Genomic DNA, 13665 nt, shown 5'->3' with positions numbered 1-13665 from the left:
AATTTGATGATGATAATAATGTGTTTAGATTTTGTAAAAGCCTTTGAAAGGCACTACATAACAAGTTGACATTTAGTTTGCTGTAATTGGGTTTAAATATATTAGTGGACTGGATTAGTAAATGGCAATATGATAAATATTAAAGCGTTGTGGGTGTATAGAGTTGAATTGAAAAAAGGAAAAGGAAAATGGAAAAAAAGTTATAAGTGGAATTCCACAGTGCTCAGTACAGAGTATTCTTTTCAAATTTTATATTAATGATATTTAAATAGTTTACAGGAATACATTCATTTCTATGCAGATTATGAGAAACTGGGAGATGGGTGTTAGGAATAATGCTAATATACTAGTTCTTCAAGTTCTTCAAGAGAATTTGAACAGGCTGGAAAGTGGGCGAAGGAGCCACTTTTAGCATGAAGAGAAAAGTGATCCATGGCTCTTCACTCTCCTCCCATGCTTCTTTTATTCTGTTGAATAACTTATTAATAATGCAGTAGAGTTAGTTATTAATAATTGAAGTGACTGGATGACGTATGATCACTCCTATACCTTATATAATTTTGGGAGTGAAGCCTTCTGCTAGAAGACTTGGTAGGATCGCGGATTTCCTTTCCATTGAGAGTTAGTAGGACAATCACAAACATCCATGCTCATGGCGGGATTCGAAATAGTCTCTTGGCTCTCCAGCCAAGAGACTATTTCGAGGATACGCTAACCACTCGGCCAACCAGGATTGCTAATGCAGTAGAGGGAGAAAAGGATACTGATAAGCGGCAGATATAGTTTTCATACATACAGATGGCATGGTTATAGCTTCAGATACTAAACCTTTACAGTAAGACAGATAAATTAGAAGAAAACTTTTTTTAAAAAAAAAAAAGAGCTCAATTAATATCAGAAAAACAAAAACATTGAAGTTAGGAAAAAGATAGAGGAAATAACAATACTTTTCAACAATCAGATAATAGGGGAAATTAATAGTTTTAACCACATAGGTTCGTTGATCACATCTAATTTAAATAGTACTGAAAAAATTAAACACAGAATCTCGATAGAATGAATAGCGACTGAATTACGAAAAATATGGAAAAGTAATGCATATCCATCCGCATGAAACTAAACCTCTACGATTAAGTTAGTATTCTTATTATCTTTTATGGAGATGATAACATGGACAATCAGAAAAAATGCTGAAAGAAAACTATTACGCAAGTGCATGGTGAATTGATAAAACAGAAACACAAATAAATGGCTAATCACCATCCATGAGGGGGTTAAAGGAAATTATTTAAGAAAAAAAAAGATTTGGAAGATGATTGGGAATTCATCTCATTGTAGCTAAGTATAAGGTTGCATTTTGGAATACAAAGATGAATATCTGGTTGCTCTACTTGGGAATTCTATGAATAATCAAAAGTCGTTCTGTATCATCATCATCATCACTGGAGACCTCCGGGGAATCAAGAGAGGACTCATCCAATGAGGCCATACACAGACGTGTATAGGCCATGATTATATAACCCTTTTTCTCCTCTTTTCCAACTTCTTCCTCTCAGAATATGAGACCAAATCTGCACACAATAAACCAATACAGTAGCATTAAGGCCATAAAGTGATTTCTTATTGTCATATGTCAGTGTTCGTTTCAGTACGGGAATTATCTCCTGAGTTGTATTTGCAGTTTTTGCTATGTAACTTTTGTACTTCACCTTGATTATACTTCACCTAGGGATCTTGATAACTTCAAGATCCCTAGCCTCATCAGTCTCTCCAAGCATAATCCCATTAATATAATATGCCACTGTAAATCTCATGACGCCAAGGTGCATTAAATCTGGTGAAGGGGTGAACAACTCGAGTGGGGTGAAAGAGAAAGTTGCCCAACTAAGTCCAGTAGACGTCAGATATGAATATAAGAAAAAGCCGAGAGTTAACTTGTCATGTCTATACACGAATGTTAGGAGCATCAGAAACAAAGGGGTTGAGTTTGTTGCTATGTTGTTAATGTTGGTACCTAAGATTGTTGGTATTAGTGAAACCTGACTCCTAGAGTCAGATGTGGTAACTGGAATCGAGTGTAAAGATTACAGCATTTATAGGAAGAATTGACATGATAGGAGAGGAGTGGATTTGTTGCTAATTATATCAGGTGTTTGGGTCCAGTTAGGGTAGAATTTCATGAAAGCAATGATAGTGATATTGTCGAATGCAACAGTGAAGTTTGAGACTATCTGTGTGAAGTGCAAATTAACAGGATCAAGTATACTTTGGGGGTGTTACTGAAGATGGGAAGGAGGGGGTTCATTTGTTAGGAACGTTAAAATTCCTTTCCAAATTACCCTGATATATACTTATCCATTGAAACACGGAAAAATGATGCAGTTTAACAAGAACTGTGCTATTGAAAAAACATGTTTAAGTGTGTATATATATATATGAATTTTCTGTTTACATCTTCCATGTCAAAGTGAAAAAGTAAAGCTCAAATAATTTGAAAATTGGAAATAAAACAGTGACATGTTCTGGTTAACTGACTTCGACAGAGTTCTCTCTCTCTCTCTCTTTCTACACCAGTAGTAAACCGGGCAATAAGAATAAGATCAAAATAAGATAAGGAATCGTGACGTCCTTGTGTGATAAGATGATTGACGTCATTGTGAGGGAGGCGTTGCGTGACGTCACGTCAGGTAACTGCAGGTTTGAAGTTACCTGAATTTGATTCTAATGTGAGAAATTTACTCATAATCGATTATTCTGTTCACCAGGCTAAGGACAGCACGGAAATTGCTGATGTTTTCATAAAAGGTTCGCATCACCGTAACCTCAGCGTCATTCTACTGACACAAAATTTATTCTGTAAAGGAACATATTTTCGGACAATTTCTCATAATAGCCATTATGTTATTGCATTTAAAAATCCCCGAGACTCTTTACAATTTTCTCATTTAGCTTCCCAAGTATTTCCAGGACATACGAACGTGTTAGTTCAGATTTATAAAGATGCAACACGGGAACCCCACTCATATTTAATTTTAGACTTTAGACAGGAAACACCCAATATTTTACGCTTAAGGTCGCGGATCTTGCCAGGAGAGGAACCCAACACAGTGTTTATTCCTGAATGGCTGATAGACTCAAACGATATGAATATCTCATCAAGTACTTATCTCATTCCTCTTCCAAACAAGCAAATGATGCTTTAAAACACTGCACCTCCAGCCAAATCACGACGCTGTGTGAAATCTGCAAAAATGTTATATCTGGTGATATTCCACTAAATAACCACCAGAAGTCACGCCTACGAAGGGAAAAATAATAATAAGAGCACTAAGCAACAAATCGCTTCCCTTCATTACTAGAAGAAAACTGGTTTTACAGCACGGCGGAGCACTGTTCCCATTATTAGGCAGTATCATTGTTCCTTTATTGAGTTCACTTATTAGAAAATGAATCATATATTTAAAAAATGTATGCTCCCCCAATCACCAGAGGAGCGTGAACTGTACACACTAGATGACGAGATGAGTGCCATTTAAAAAATCAGAAATAAACATCCAGATGAAAAAGTAAAAGCATACTTAAGTACTTTGCAAAAGAATTTAGGTTTGAAAAACCAATTGGATCACACAGAAGGAGAGCAACAGGAACATAGACTGTCACATCCGATACCTACACTGAGCAAACCGAATACCCAGACCTTTTCCCGTCAGCCATCAACATCAGCCAGTCCCAGTGAGGAAAATGCTTCCAGTCCACTCCCAGCCCGCAGGAAAGCTCGAAGAACCAGTACCAAGTTCGTCTTTTTATCTCCCCGAAAGCTGCGTGGGAATAAGAAACTGGTGTGGAAAAAATGGTAAGTGAAAAAAAAACATTTTTTTTAAAAATTATTTTTTATTTTCAGTAAATGATCTGTTACAGCATTTGTAACTACAATATCATTTAGCCACAAATCCTTAGAATAACATTTGCTAATAATATTTTGCATAGAATGACCACGACATCTCAATATTAAAAAATATACACAGTGCAAACCACACGCGACAGATTCCTTAGCTTGTACAGGTACACTATTATAATGCCATATATTAGTGTGATATTCAGAAAGTTAATAATATCGCTTTCGGGTGGACGACTGAAGCTATCGACAAAATCGCCGTGTTTGTCTTTGATATAGATAGCTTGCCAATGTTGTGGCAATTCATCACGAGCACAAACTCCTAAACCCACTTTTCTTGTGGCGGGTTCTAACTCTAGTATGCTTACTAATTGTTTCAGTGTTCATAGTCCAGTAACACAGAACGACCCTTTGTTATGGATAATGTACACTCAAATTCTGCATAAAGAACCACTGTGATGTTTTCAGGAAGAGGTTCAGCAAATTTAACTTCGAGTCGCACACTTCCTCTTCATAACAGGCTGACATGGGGGGGGGGGGGGGGGCAACGGCATTTTGATCTGGCGATAAGTCAAATCCATAAAGAACGTTTCCCTTTACGTATTCCTCATAAGATATGTCATTACCACAGTCTCTGTTCTATTTGCCTAGCGATGTGAACAGTGACATGTAACATCTGCTATAATTCCTTTCTTTGAAGTTCGGAGTCAAAGGTTGCGAGGGATACTGAATACCGTCAGCTGTCACCACAAGAAAATTGAGATTGAAATGATCAAAGTTAAATGGATTTCTGTTGAAAGTGCCATTAAATCCATCACTAGCGACCAGTTCAATAATTAATCTAGATGGTATTTCACCTTAGATACAGATTGTCTCGTGTATATGGGTATATCTGACATACCCTTGGGAATCGAAAAATAAGACACTTGCACTCGATTGATGGGATATACCATGTTTGACTTGTCTACCGCAGACAGGCGAGCCAGTTGAATCATTGGGTTTATTTTGACTTTGCGGACAAAAAGTGTAGCCTCTTCAATTTGCACTTTAGCCTTAGCATCAGCATTTGCAGTCAGTAAACAAAATTCGGGAGAACTGCGAACCAAACGAACATGGATAGAGACATTGTTGATCAAGTACCGGTCTTGATGCATGATATCAGCGTGTATTCGCCCAAGCATTTCGACACATTTCGATTGGTTAATTCGAGCTTGTCGTCTACGCATCCCACATTCACTTTTGGTAAGCATATCACTAACATTAGCCACATCATCTTTAACAAATAGTTCATTTGTCAGTTGACTGTTTTTAGCATCTCTGTCATAATTTAGCAGGTTTTCAATATAAGCCCTATAAGGATATATTGTCTGATGTCTGATGCTACAATCACTAGTTTATCTTGGAGAAAAAAGTCAATTTGACTGAATAGGAAATGGAAAAAATTGTTCACGACACCAACTGAAGAATCTTCAACAGGCTTACCATCATTGTCAGTGATGCGCACACAAACGCGTAGGTATGATTTTCCCAAAAGCAAGTATTATTCAGATGTATCTGGTATGCAAAATTCCACAGGACCTCCACTGTCACTACTGGATATTGGTTGGTAGGTGACATAAGAACTTCTTTCCACACACAAGTTGACACGAGGGTAGGAAAAAAGATCTAACTCTGACATCATATCCTCAGCAAAAGATGTCATCTCGCTTGCGTTTTTTAGTATCTTCTTGCTTCCTTGACCTCTCTGAAGCTGAGCTGAGTTTTTCAGCAATGGTTTTCCCAGCTTCTGATGCTCTGTTTATGAGGGCTCGACGTACAGGTATTACTTCCAATACATCTCCTATCATATACTGACCGGCTTTTAACACGTTCATTGCCAATCACGCGATATCGCGCGCTGCGAGTTCTCACCAAACGGCCGATCACGCGTTATCGCGTGGACGTCGCTAACTAAATAAAAAAAAATTGGCCATCACACGAAATTCCAATTTTCAGCTTGGCAATGAAAGTGTTAAGGCGTGACGACCGACAAATTGAGCTGCAAGTTTTAAAAGTGGACTTAGAAAGGAGAAGGCACTTCTGAAAATGCTACCTAATCCGTACCCACGCTGTATTGGGGGCCCTAAACACTTGAGCCCCACCTGCCTGCAGTGTGTAATATCTGAAATAATCAGTCATCTTTCACTTGTCGGAAGTGTAATTTAACTATTGTCTTGTCGCCACGAAAGTGGAACAACTCGCTGCTGTCAGAACGAATTTCAATGCCAATTGACTGAAATATTTGTTTTCGTAACGGATAATAATCAGGGTGAGCAAAAACGAAAGAACACTTGGTGCTGCACTGAACAACTCGTAACAATGGTGCACATGGATCACCAACTATCTGTTCTTGGATTAAATCAGAATAAACAAAATATGCGGCTACACCCCTCTTTATATCAACTGGATATTTCCCTGTAATTGTACCTTTCAATTTAACACCAATCTGATTAAAACCCAGTAGAAGCCTCAACCCTGGGGCCTCGTTTGGAAACAACAGGTTGTAATCTTTTGGGACTTTCAGAGAAATGGTGTTGTTCGGACTCCTTTTTCCAGTAATCACAGAACTCACATCAAATACTGCCTGAAGAAGTTCAGAGGGTGAATTGTAACTGCAATGAGGAATCTTGTACACTTTGTAAAATCCTTCTTTAGGCTTTTCGAAAACATTATTTCCTGTGATGTTGTTGTTGTCGATATTCTTGACTCCTCCCCCTCCACCACCTCCACGTATCATATGAAGCTCATCGTAGCCGGAATCGATGTTATTAAATTATCCTGGAAGATGAATTTCTGCAAGAGCAACTTTCCATTTACCTGGAATTACCACACGAGATCTAAGTCTGATCTTGTGTGGTAATTCCACTTGAAATTTCGTTTGCGTGTTAGTAGGAAACATTTTCATACTGGCGTTACTGGGAAGGGTTAAATAAAACATCTTCGCTACGAACCCGAGAATTATACAATGAGGGATAACCGAGCCACTTAACAAAATACTGAAGCTTTCCTTTCTGTTTGCGCTGCTTAAGTACTCTTTCGATTAGATACACGTCTTCTGGAAGTTCATTGGGTATATCAGCCTTTTGCAGTTGGGGTTCATAGAAAGTTCCCTCCATTATCTCTCCGTTCCGAGCGCGAACTCTCTATACTACAGGGTTTCTATTAATAACCTGAGCAATACTGAACAATTCTTGTGTCCAGTTGTCCAGTTACCCTAAAACCCTTTTCTAAATTTGTGGGTATCATCACTTAAAACCACACTATCGCCTACGTGAAATTTTGGTTTGCTAGCCTCCTCTTGGGTTCCATACAAATATTTCCAAACACGATCCTCGTTGTGCAGGTTAACTTCCGAAGGAGCCATACAAATAGTGCGGTGTGGTGTGAGATTATAAGTATGTACAAGGATCGGCAAAACTTTTCGTATAACTTTTACTTTTAGTATACGTCATCCATTTGTAGATCTTTGTTTTCAATGTTCTGATAAATCTTTCTGCGATCGGTGTTTTAATTTCGCTCCTGGTCGTGTAGAAATGAATATTATGATTCTTAAATAATGCACGAACTTTCTTGTTGCAAAACTGTTTTCCTTGATCTGTGTTTATGTAACATGGCAGTTCTTCTTTAAAAATAGACTCGAAAGCATTAACAACAGCGTCTGCTGATTTCTTCTTCAGTGTTCGAACCCACGCAAATCGGGAAAAACAATCAATGCATACAAGAAGGAAACGCACTCCCCCATTATCTTTTGCATGGGATGACATATCTGCCAAATCACATTGAAAAGTGTGTAAAAGTGTCGGGACTTTGATTTGATTGCGTTTAAACTTTCTTCTAATGGGCTTATGTCTCACATAAATAGGTTATGTTGCTAACCAACTTTTCATGTGGCAAATTTGTATGTTCAATGCTTTACAGAATGTAAAGCTTTGAAGTATCAAAGCTTTACATTCTGTAAAGCTTTGATACTTCCAAAACTAACTATTGTATTAGGATTATAGTAATCTGCTAACTTTTCCATCACAAACAATAAGGTTTTTTTCTTTGCATGTGAAACTCAAGAACTATCGCAAAACTGCAGATGCTTGCTTTAATAGCAGTACTATTTATACTTGTGTATTTTGAAATTTCTATACTAATATGGGAAGCAGTATCAATATCAGCCAATCGCACGTCTCATCAGAGAAATGTTACGACAAGAAAAACACCACAGACTGTGGTGATGTCAGAAAATTCCTATTTCTATGTGTTATATTCAGAAAGATAACATTGTAAATAATATCTGTGAAATAAAATGTGTCAACTTACATGAACAAATGGTGTCGTTGATGTGTCAACAAGCGAAAACACAAAGTGACGTCAATAGCGGATGTGTGTCACCCTGGGAAATAAATTTCAAATAAAGCTGGAATGATTTTTCGCTCTATCGAACATCAATTTTTGTCCATATGAGTTTTATGTAATATTCATGTGTTATATGTTTTCTGTTCTGTTTTTGCTATATATTGTGTGTAATGATACCTTGATGTGCACAACTGTATAGTAATACATTTACTATACAGTAATACATTTACCTGCCATTTTTCTCACGGTTTTCGGTGCTGTTTTCTGACTCATGCAGCCAACATTGGCAATCCCCACGAGAAGAAGAAAAGCGACTGTTCTTTCCATGGCTGTAACAAAATAAAATTGTTAACCAGCATTTAAAAACTAGTCGGAGGGCGCGCACACGCACACATACAGGCACATTCTACAGAAATGAATATGCAGTTTATGTAATAAACTTCAATCAAAGGTATTAAAAATATTGAAATTATTTTTCGGTATTAATTCCACAGAAACAACTACACATTATTAGACAACATATGTGTCTAAGCTCAGTAATGTTTGGTTAATTTTGTATTATAGAAACTGCTTAATTTTGCTAAATTACTGCATCAAGATCGTTTAGATTTTAAAAAGTTATAAAAAGTTAAACTGGTATTTATATTAAAGTTAGAATACATACTATTTATTTTTTATTGACATTTGCAGTAAACTAAAAAATATGTATGCAATTGAAATGTAAAAAATTAAAATTTAGGCAGAACAACAATTTTGAAGTTCTTCAAAGTGATAATAATAATTTTTAAAAAATATTTCGTTCTTCTCTTTTTGTTTGTTTTCTGTAAACATTCCAAAAAATTTAACTCAGATTAAAAAAAAAAAAAATGAAGCACATTTGAGTTTATCAAGCACAGTAAGTTTTTTTTTTTTTTTTTTCAAAGCTAAATAATTATAAAAACTGGGGAAGAAATAATACTTGTTGTACGAAATGTGTTACAATAGTACAGAATTTGGGGAAAAAATTCCGCTAATGCCTTTCATTCCCCTATTGCGGTAGGCGAGATCGTTTTAGCCCTATCTAACTTTTGGAGACATGGCCAATTTTTGGATATGCAAACAAAGTTAATTAATTCTATCTGACTTCAGAAAGAAAAGAAATCTCCAATTAGTATTATTCCATTTTCCATTCTTATCTTTGGCTAACATTTAAAGTTTCCGTTATTGTTCAAGTCCCGAAGATTCTGTTGTGAAATGAGTATGGAAAACTTTGATAACAGCATAATAATAATAATAATAATAATAATAATAATAATAATAATAATAATAATAATAAACATTATTATTAATAATAATCTAAATATATAACTGATACGCAAGATGTATCATCTTGAGCATCAGTTATATAAAAAAAAAAGCTCCAGTCACTGACTAGAACTTTTTTTTTTTTAAAGCCTTTCTTCGACCGGTTCGCCAGTTAGTCGATTCCTGGCGCGGGCAAGCGGGTTTTTCCTCCCTTAAATTCAAGAAAATCGACCGTAAAACTACACTTTTTCGGACAATAAATATAATATATTAAGATTAGGAACCATGGGATGGCAGTACTTGTCAACTGTCTCTTCACTCGATGCTGTTATAATTAGTTTAGGGGAATGAAAGGCATTAGCGGAATTTTTTCACAAATTCTGTATTATTGAAACAAATTTCATACCACAAGTATTATTTCTTCCCCAGTATTTATAATTATTTAGCTTAAAATAAAAAACTTATTGATGCATTCAGTTATCTTACTCTAGTAATAAGACGAGAGAACCGCAACAATAAAAACAATAACCTATTAATTAATATATTATTTATTTATTTATTTTTATTTACAAAAAATAATTAAAATTATCGAATTACACTTTCACACATAATTTTATCACAGAGTGAAAAAAATTTTAAAAATTAACAAAAAACAAAAGAAATTATTTTTCGTGAACTGCTTACTTTAGATGAACTAAGTCATAGATGGCGAACCTATGGCACGCGTGCCAGAGGTGGCACGTCCGAGAATTTTGCTGGCACGTCAACGAATTACAGGTGATATCCTTTTATACGCTTATCAATTATTCAACTTTTTTAAATTGTTACAATACGTACAAGTTAAATTTTGTTTTACATTAGAGAGCAGCTATGAAGATGTGCATATGATTGGTACAGTATTAACAAAAGGTAGTGCGCCCCGAAGACAAAGGCAACCTACAATTGTTGAGTTGAAATGCTAATTCTCTTCAGCCGAATTCTATAGCATGTGAAATTGTCATAACAACATTCACTATATATTTCTTAGTTTTAACACATTCACAACGGGGTGTCGTTTATCGTTCTCACGAACGGCTAAACTCACAAAGTTTCAACCTTCGGTTGAATTTTATTGCTGCTTGTTTGCAAACGTTTGAGTTGGCACAGGAACTCACACATGCATTATATGGCATATTTCAGTTCGTGGTAGAATTTTATTTTAAGTTAGCCTTTGTGATCTGTCATAATGACATCCAGAATTTCAAATGCAATAAAACAAATACTTACTTCATGTAATTGAAAAATTGGACAAGAGTTTTTAGTTAGATACTGTTTCCGGTGCAACATATGGTTTTGCGTCTATACAATGTAGTTTCTGTGAGAGGGGACGTGTGATTCATTAGTTAGTGCGGTTTTTATTCCAGCTGTCTCTAATTGCGCTATTTGTTGAGAAATATATTACCCAGACTGCAAAAGTCTCTGTACCTTAATCAGGGATACAATAAAACCTACTTGTATTTCTTGCATCTGCAATATAATGGCTGTTGGATATGACGTGTGTTAACCGCAGAGAGCAAGTTACTCACCTCGACGGGAACATGTTTAAATATTTTTGATGTGTGAGGCATATGCAACACTTTTTAATGTCTTTTTTCGTAAAGTAAAATCAAGGGTTCCAGTTAAGTAAATTATTTTCGAGTAAATATGGTAAGCGTTTCGCCTACTAGTTGACATCCTTCTGCTGCTTCCCTTGCTCAGCTAACTTCGATGGTGAGTTACAATGCATAACTATTTTTCTCACTACTGTTTTTTTTTTCTCAAATGAACATAATTAAAATCGATTTAATAATACAATAATCAATTTTACACTGAATAACATTATAAATGTATATATAAATAAATATTGTAAATAAAATAAAATATTATTTATAAAATTATAAATAATTATTTATAAAATATTGTAAATAAATATATATATCATAAATTTATAAGTTAAGTTAGATTAATTTTCTATTAATTTTTTCCCTATTAAAAATTGCCCGGCACATCAGCCAATCAATTGGTAAATTTTTGGCACGCGTCGGCACGTCAGCAACTCGATTTGTAAATTTTTGGCACGCCCATATAAAAAGGTTCGCCACCATTGAACTAAGTGATCGTTTTAATTGTTTATAAACGTTTATGTAAATAAAAATAATATAAAACAAACACAAACAACAAACAAATAACTGACTCGGAAAAAATCTATAACATATTTGTAATTCCTTCAAACAGCTTACCTTCACTTTAATATGAAACAGAATCTTCAATTACGTTTAGAAATTGAATCAAATATATATAGCTAAAAGAACTGAAATAACTAAGTGATAAGCATAAATATCATACCTTAGTATTGTTCTGTCATATTCTTGATAACTGATTATGACATTTCGATAAAACAGCGTATTTTCGCATCTGGTGTCTGATTACTATGCGATAATGAAAGAGGATAATTCTGTATAAAGTTATCAAAGAGCAATTGCTCAAGAAATGGAGATAAAGTCAGATTATCATATCTTTAATTTTTGCCTATTGCACATAAGAGGTGTTACATCTTTGAGAGTATATATATATATATATATATATATATATATAATTTCTCTTGAAAGAGAGAATTATTAAAGTAATATTTTATATTAACATCACATATGAAAGGTTGCCATGTATTCTCCTGTGGACATGGCCTTTGGTTCCATAATGCTGGCTGCCAAAAGAGAGGCCCATGGTAGGATTGACTTTAGTCCCCTGCTTCCAGAAATTTTTCTATGCCTTTCCTCGACTACTTCCTGAATTACTTGATTTTTAGCAAGAGCGAGTAAATTTTTTTCTCACTGCAAACTCGAAAATTTAACCACGCATTTGAATTAAATAAACAAATAAAAATAATAAATACGTTAAACCATTTTATTTCCCCAAAGGGAGTAGGTGAGGCTTTTAGCCCAATCTAACATTTGGAGACTGAGACACAAACTACATCCTTAGCCAATCAATGATAGCAAGTTCAAGGCTGTCATTAATTTTAAAAGACATCTGGTAAAGCGCCAGCAGTCAAGTGGCGCCATCTCGTTTTCCATAACCATAACACAATATATTTACTTGCCTGAATAAAGATAATACATCTAATGGAGTTTATCCGACTTTCTAGGAGAAAAAACCCACTTGCTGGGGAAAAATTCGGCAAACTCAGGAACCGGACGAAGACAGTTCCTCCAGTCGGCGAATAGAATAGAACTTACGTCTTTCTGTGGGAGGCCTGGCACTATGAATGCATTCCCCATTATCAGAGGGCTTTACAGGCACTGAAAAAAACGTAGAACTCACACTTACAATTACAGATAATAATGCAAGTGTTAGGGTTCAGGGCCACATGATGGTTGCAGTTGCTGCCGTACTCTATTCCAGAAAAGAACGCTTCATTGATAGCTTGAACTCATTATTAGTGAAGTTTAAAGAATTGACATTCTCTGTCTGTCACTTATATTCAAAAAGTTAGTTAAAGTTAAAGGAGCTCTAGCCTTAACTAATTGGGGAATAAAAGGCATTACAGACTATATATTTATGAATGGCTGCAAAACCTACAGCAAAAAAAGAATGCCTAGTTTAAAATTCTGTGTTGAATGGGTGTAATATTTTTGACGTCATCTGTGATTATTTTAATTGGAATAGAGCTGATGTAATTATCTTTTCCAGATTAGTGTTCGTATCAGAAGTGCTGTAATCATAAACAGCATTTCTTATCTCAGGTTTGATATAAAGCTTGGTTTCATTTTACTATAAATGTGAAAATTTTTTGTGTGCAATAATTTACTGCCTCACAAAATGAATTTTTGTACAAAAACTTTTCATTACTGTTATTTGAATTTCAAAAATTTCATCCTGAAAATTTACTGTAGTGTTTTCGGTTCTGTAAGACTTCATTTTAATTTGACAAGATAGTTATAACTACTTTTCATTTCCTTCAAGCGATGTGAATTTTTACAAATTGTCATGTCCTGTCTTTAATAAAGTCAAATGATATGTCCGGGTTTCTGACTAAATCAGATATTTATGCTGGAGAATACCTACTGGAGCAATGATTACAATAA

The 13665-nt window shown here is 35.1% G+C and overlaps 1 protein-coding gene across 3 annotated transcripts in view; it reads right to left on the bottom strand.

The window, feature by feature from the left end:
• LOC150092917 (peritrophin-1-like) overlaps positions 1 to 13074 on the bottom strand; it is a 37349-nt gene extending 24275 nt beyond the window's left edge. Inside the window, exons 1-2 of one of the 3 annotated variants that reach the window (XM_090414174.1) lie at positions 12681 to 13074; positions 8509 to 8607 (exon numbers count right to left, since the gene is read on the bottom strand). In XM_090414174.1, coding sequence (XP_090270300.1) covers positions 8509 to 8607; positions 12681 to 12699 — 118 coding nt within the window. In that variant the 5' untranslated portion in view covers positions 12700 to 13074. Of the gene's footprint in view, positions 1 to 8508; positions 8608 to 11820; positions 12045 to 12680 lie in introns of those variants that run through there. The other 2 variants (XM_090414176.1, XM_090414175.1) reach the window with 2 other exon arrangements.
• Positions 13075 to 13665: the final 591 nt, after the last annotated feature.

This window comes from Typopeltis vanoorti, chromosome 24 (genome assembly GCF_054136105.1).
Source record: "Typopeltis vanoorti isolate ZY-2024b chromosome 24, IOZ_Tvanoo_1.0, whole genome shotgun sequence".
NCBI classification, from domain to species: domain Eukaryota; kingdom Metazoa; phylum Arthropoda; class Arachnida; order Uropygi; family Thelyphonidae; genus Typopeltis; species Typopeltis vanoorti.
The sequence above is the reverse complement of the archived record's forward strand: the minus strand, read 5'-3'. Positions and strand labels throughout refer to the sequence as shown.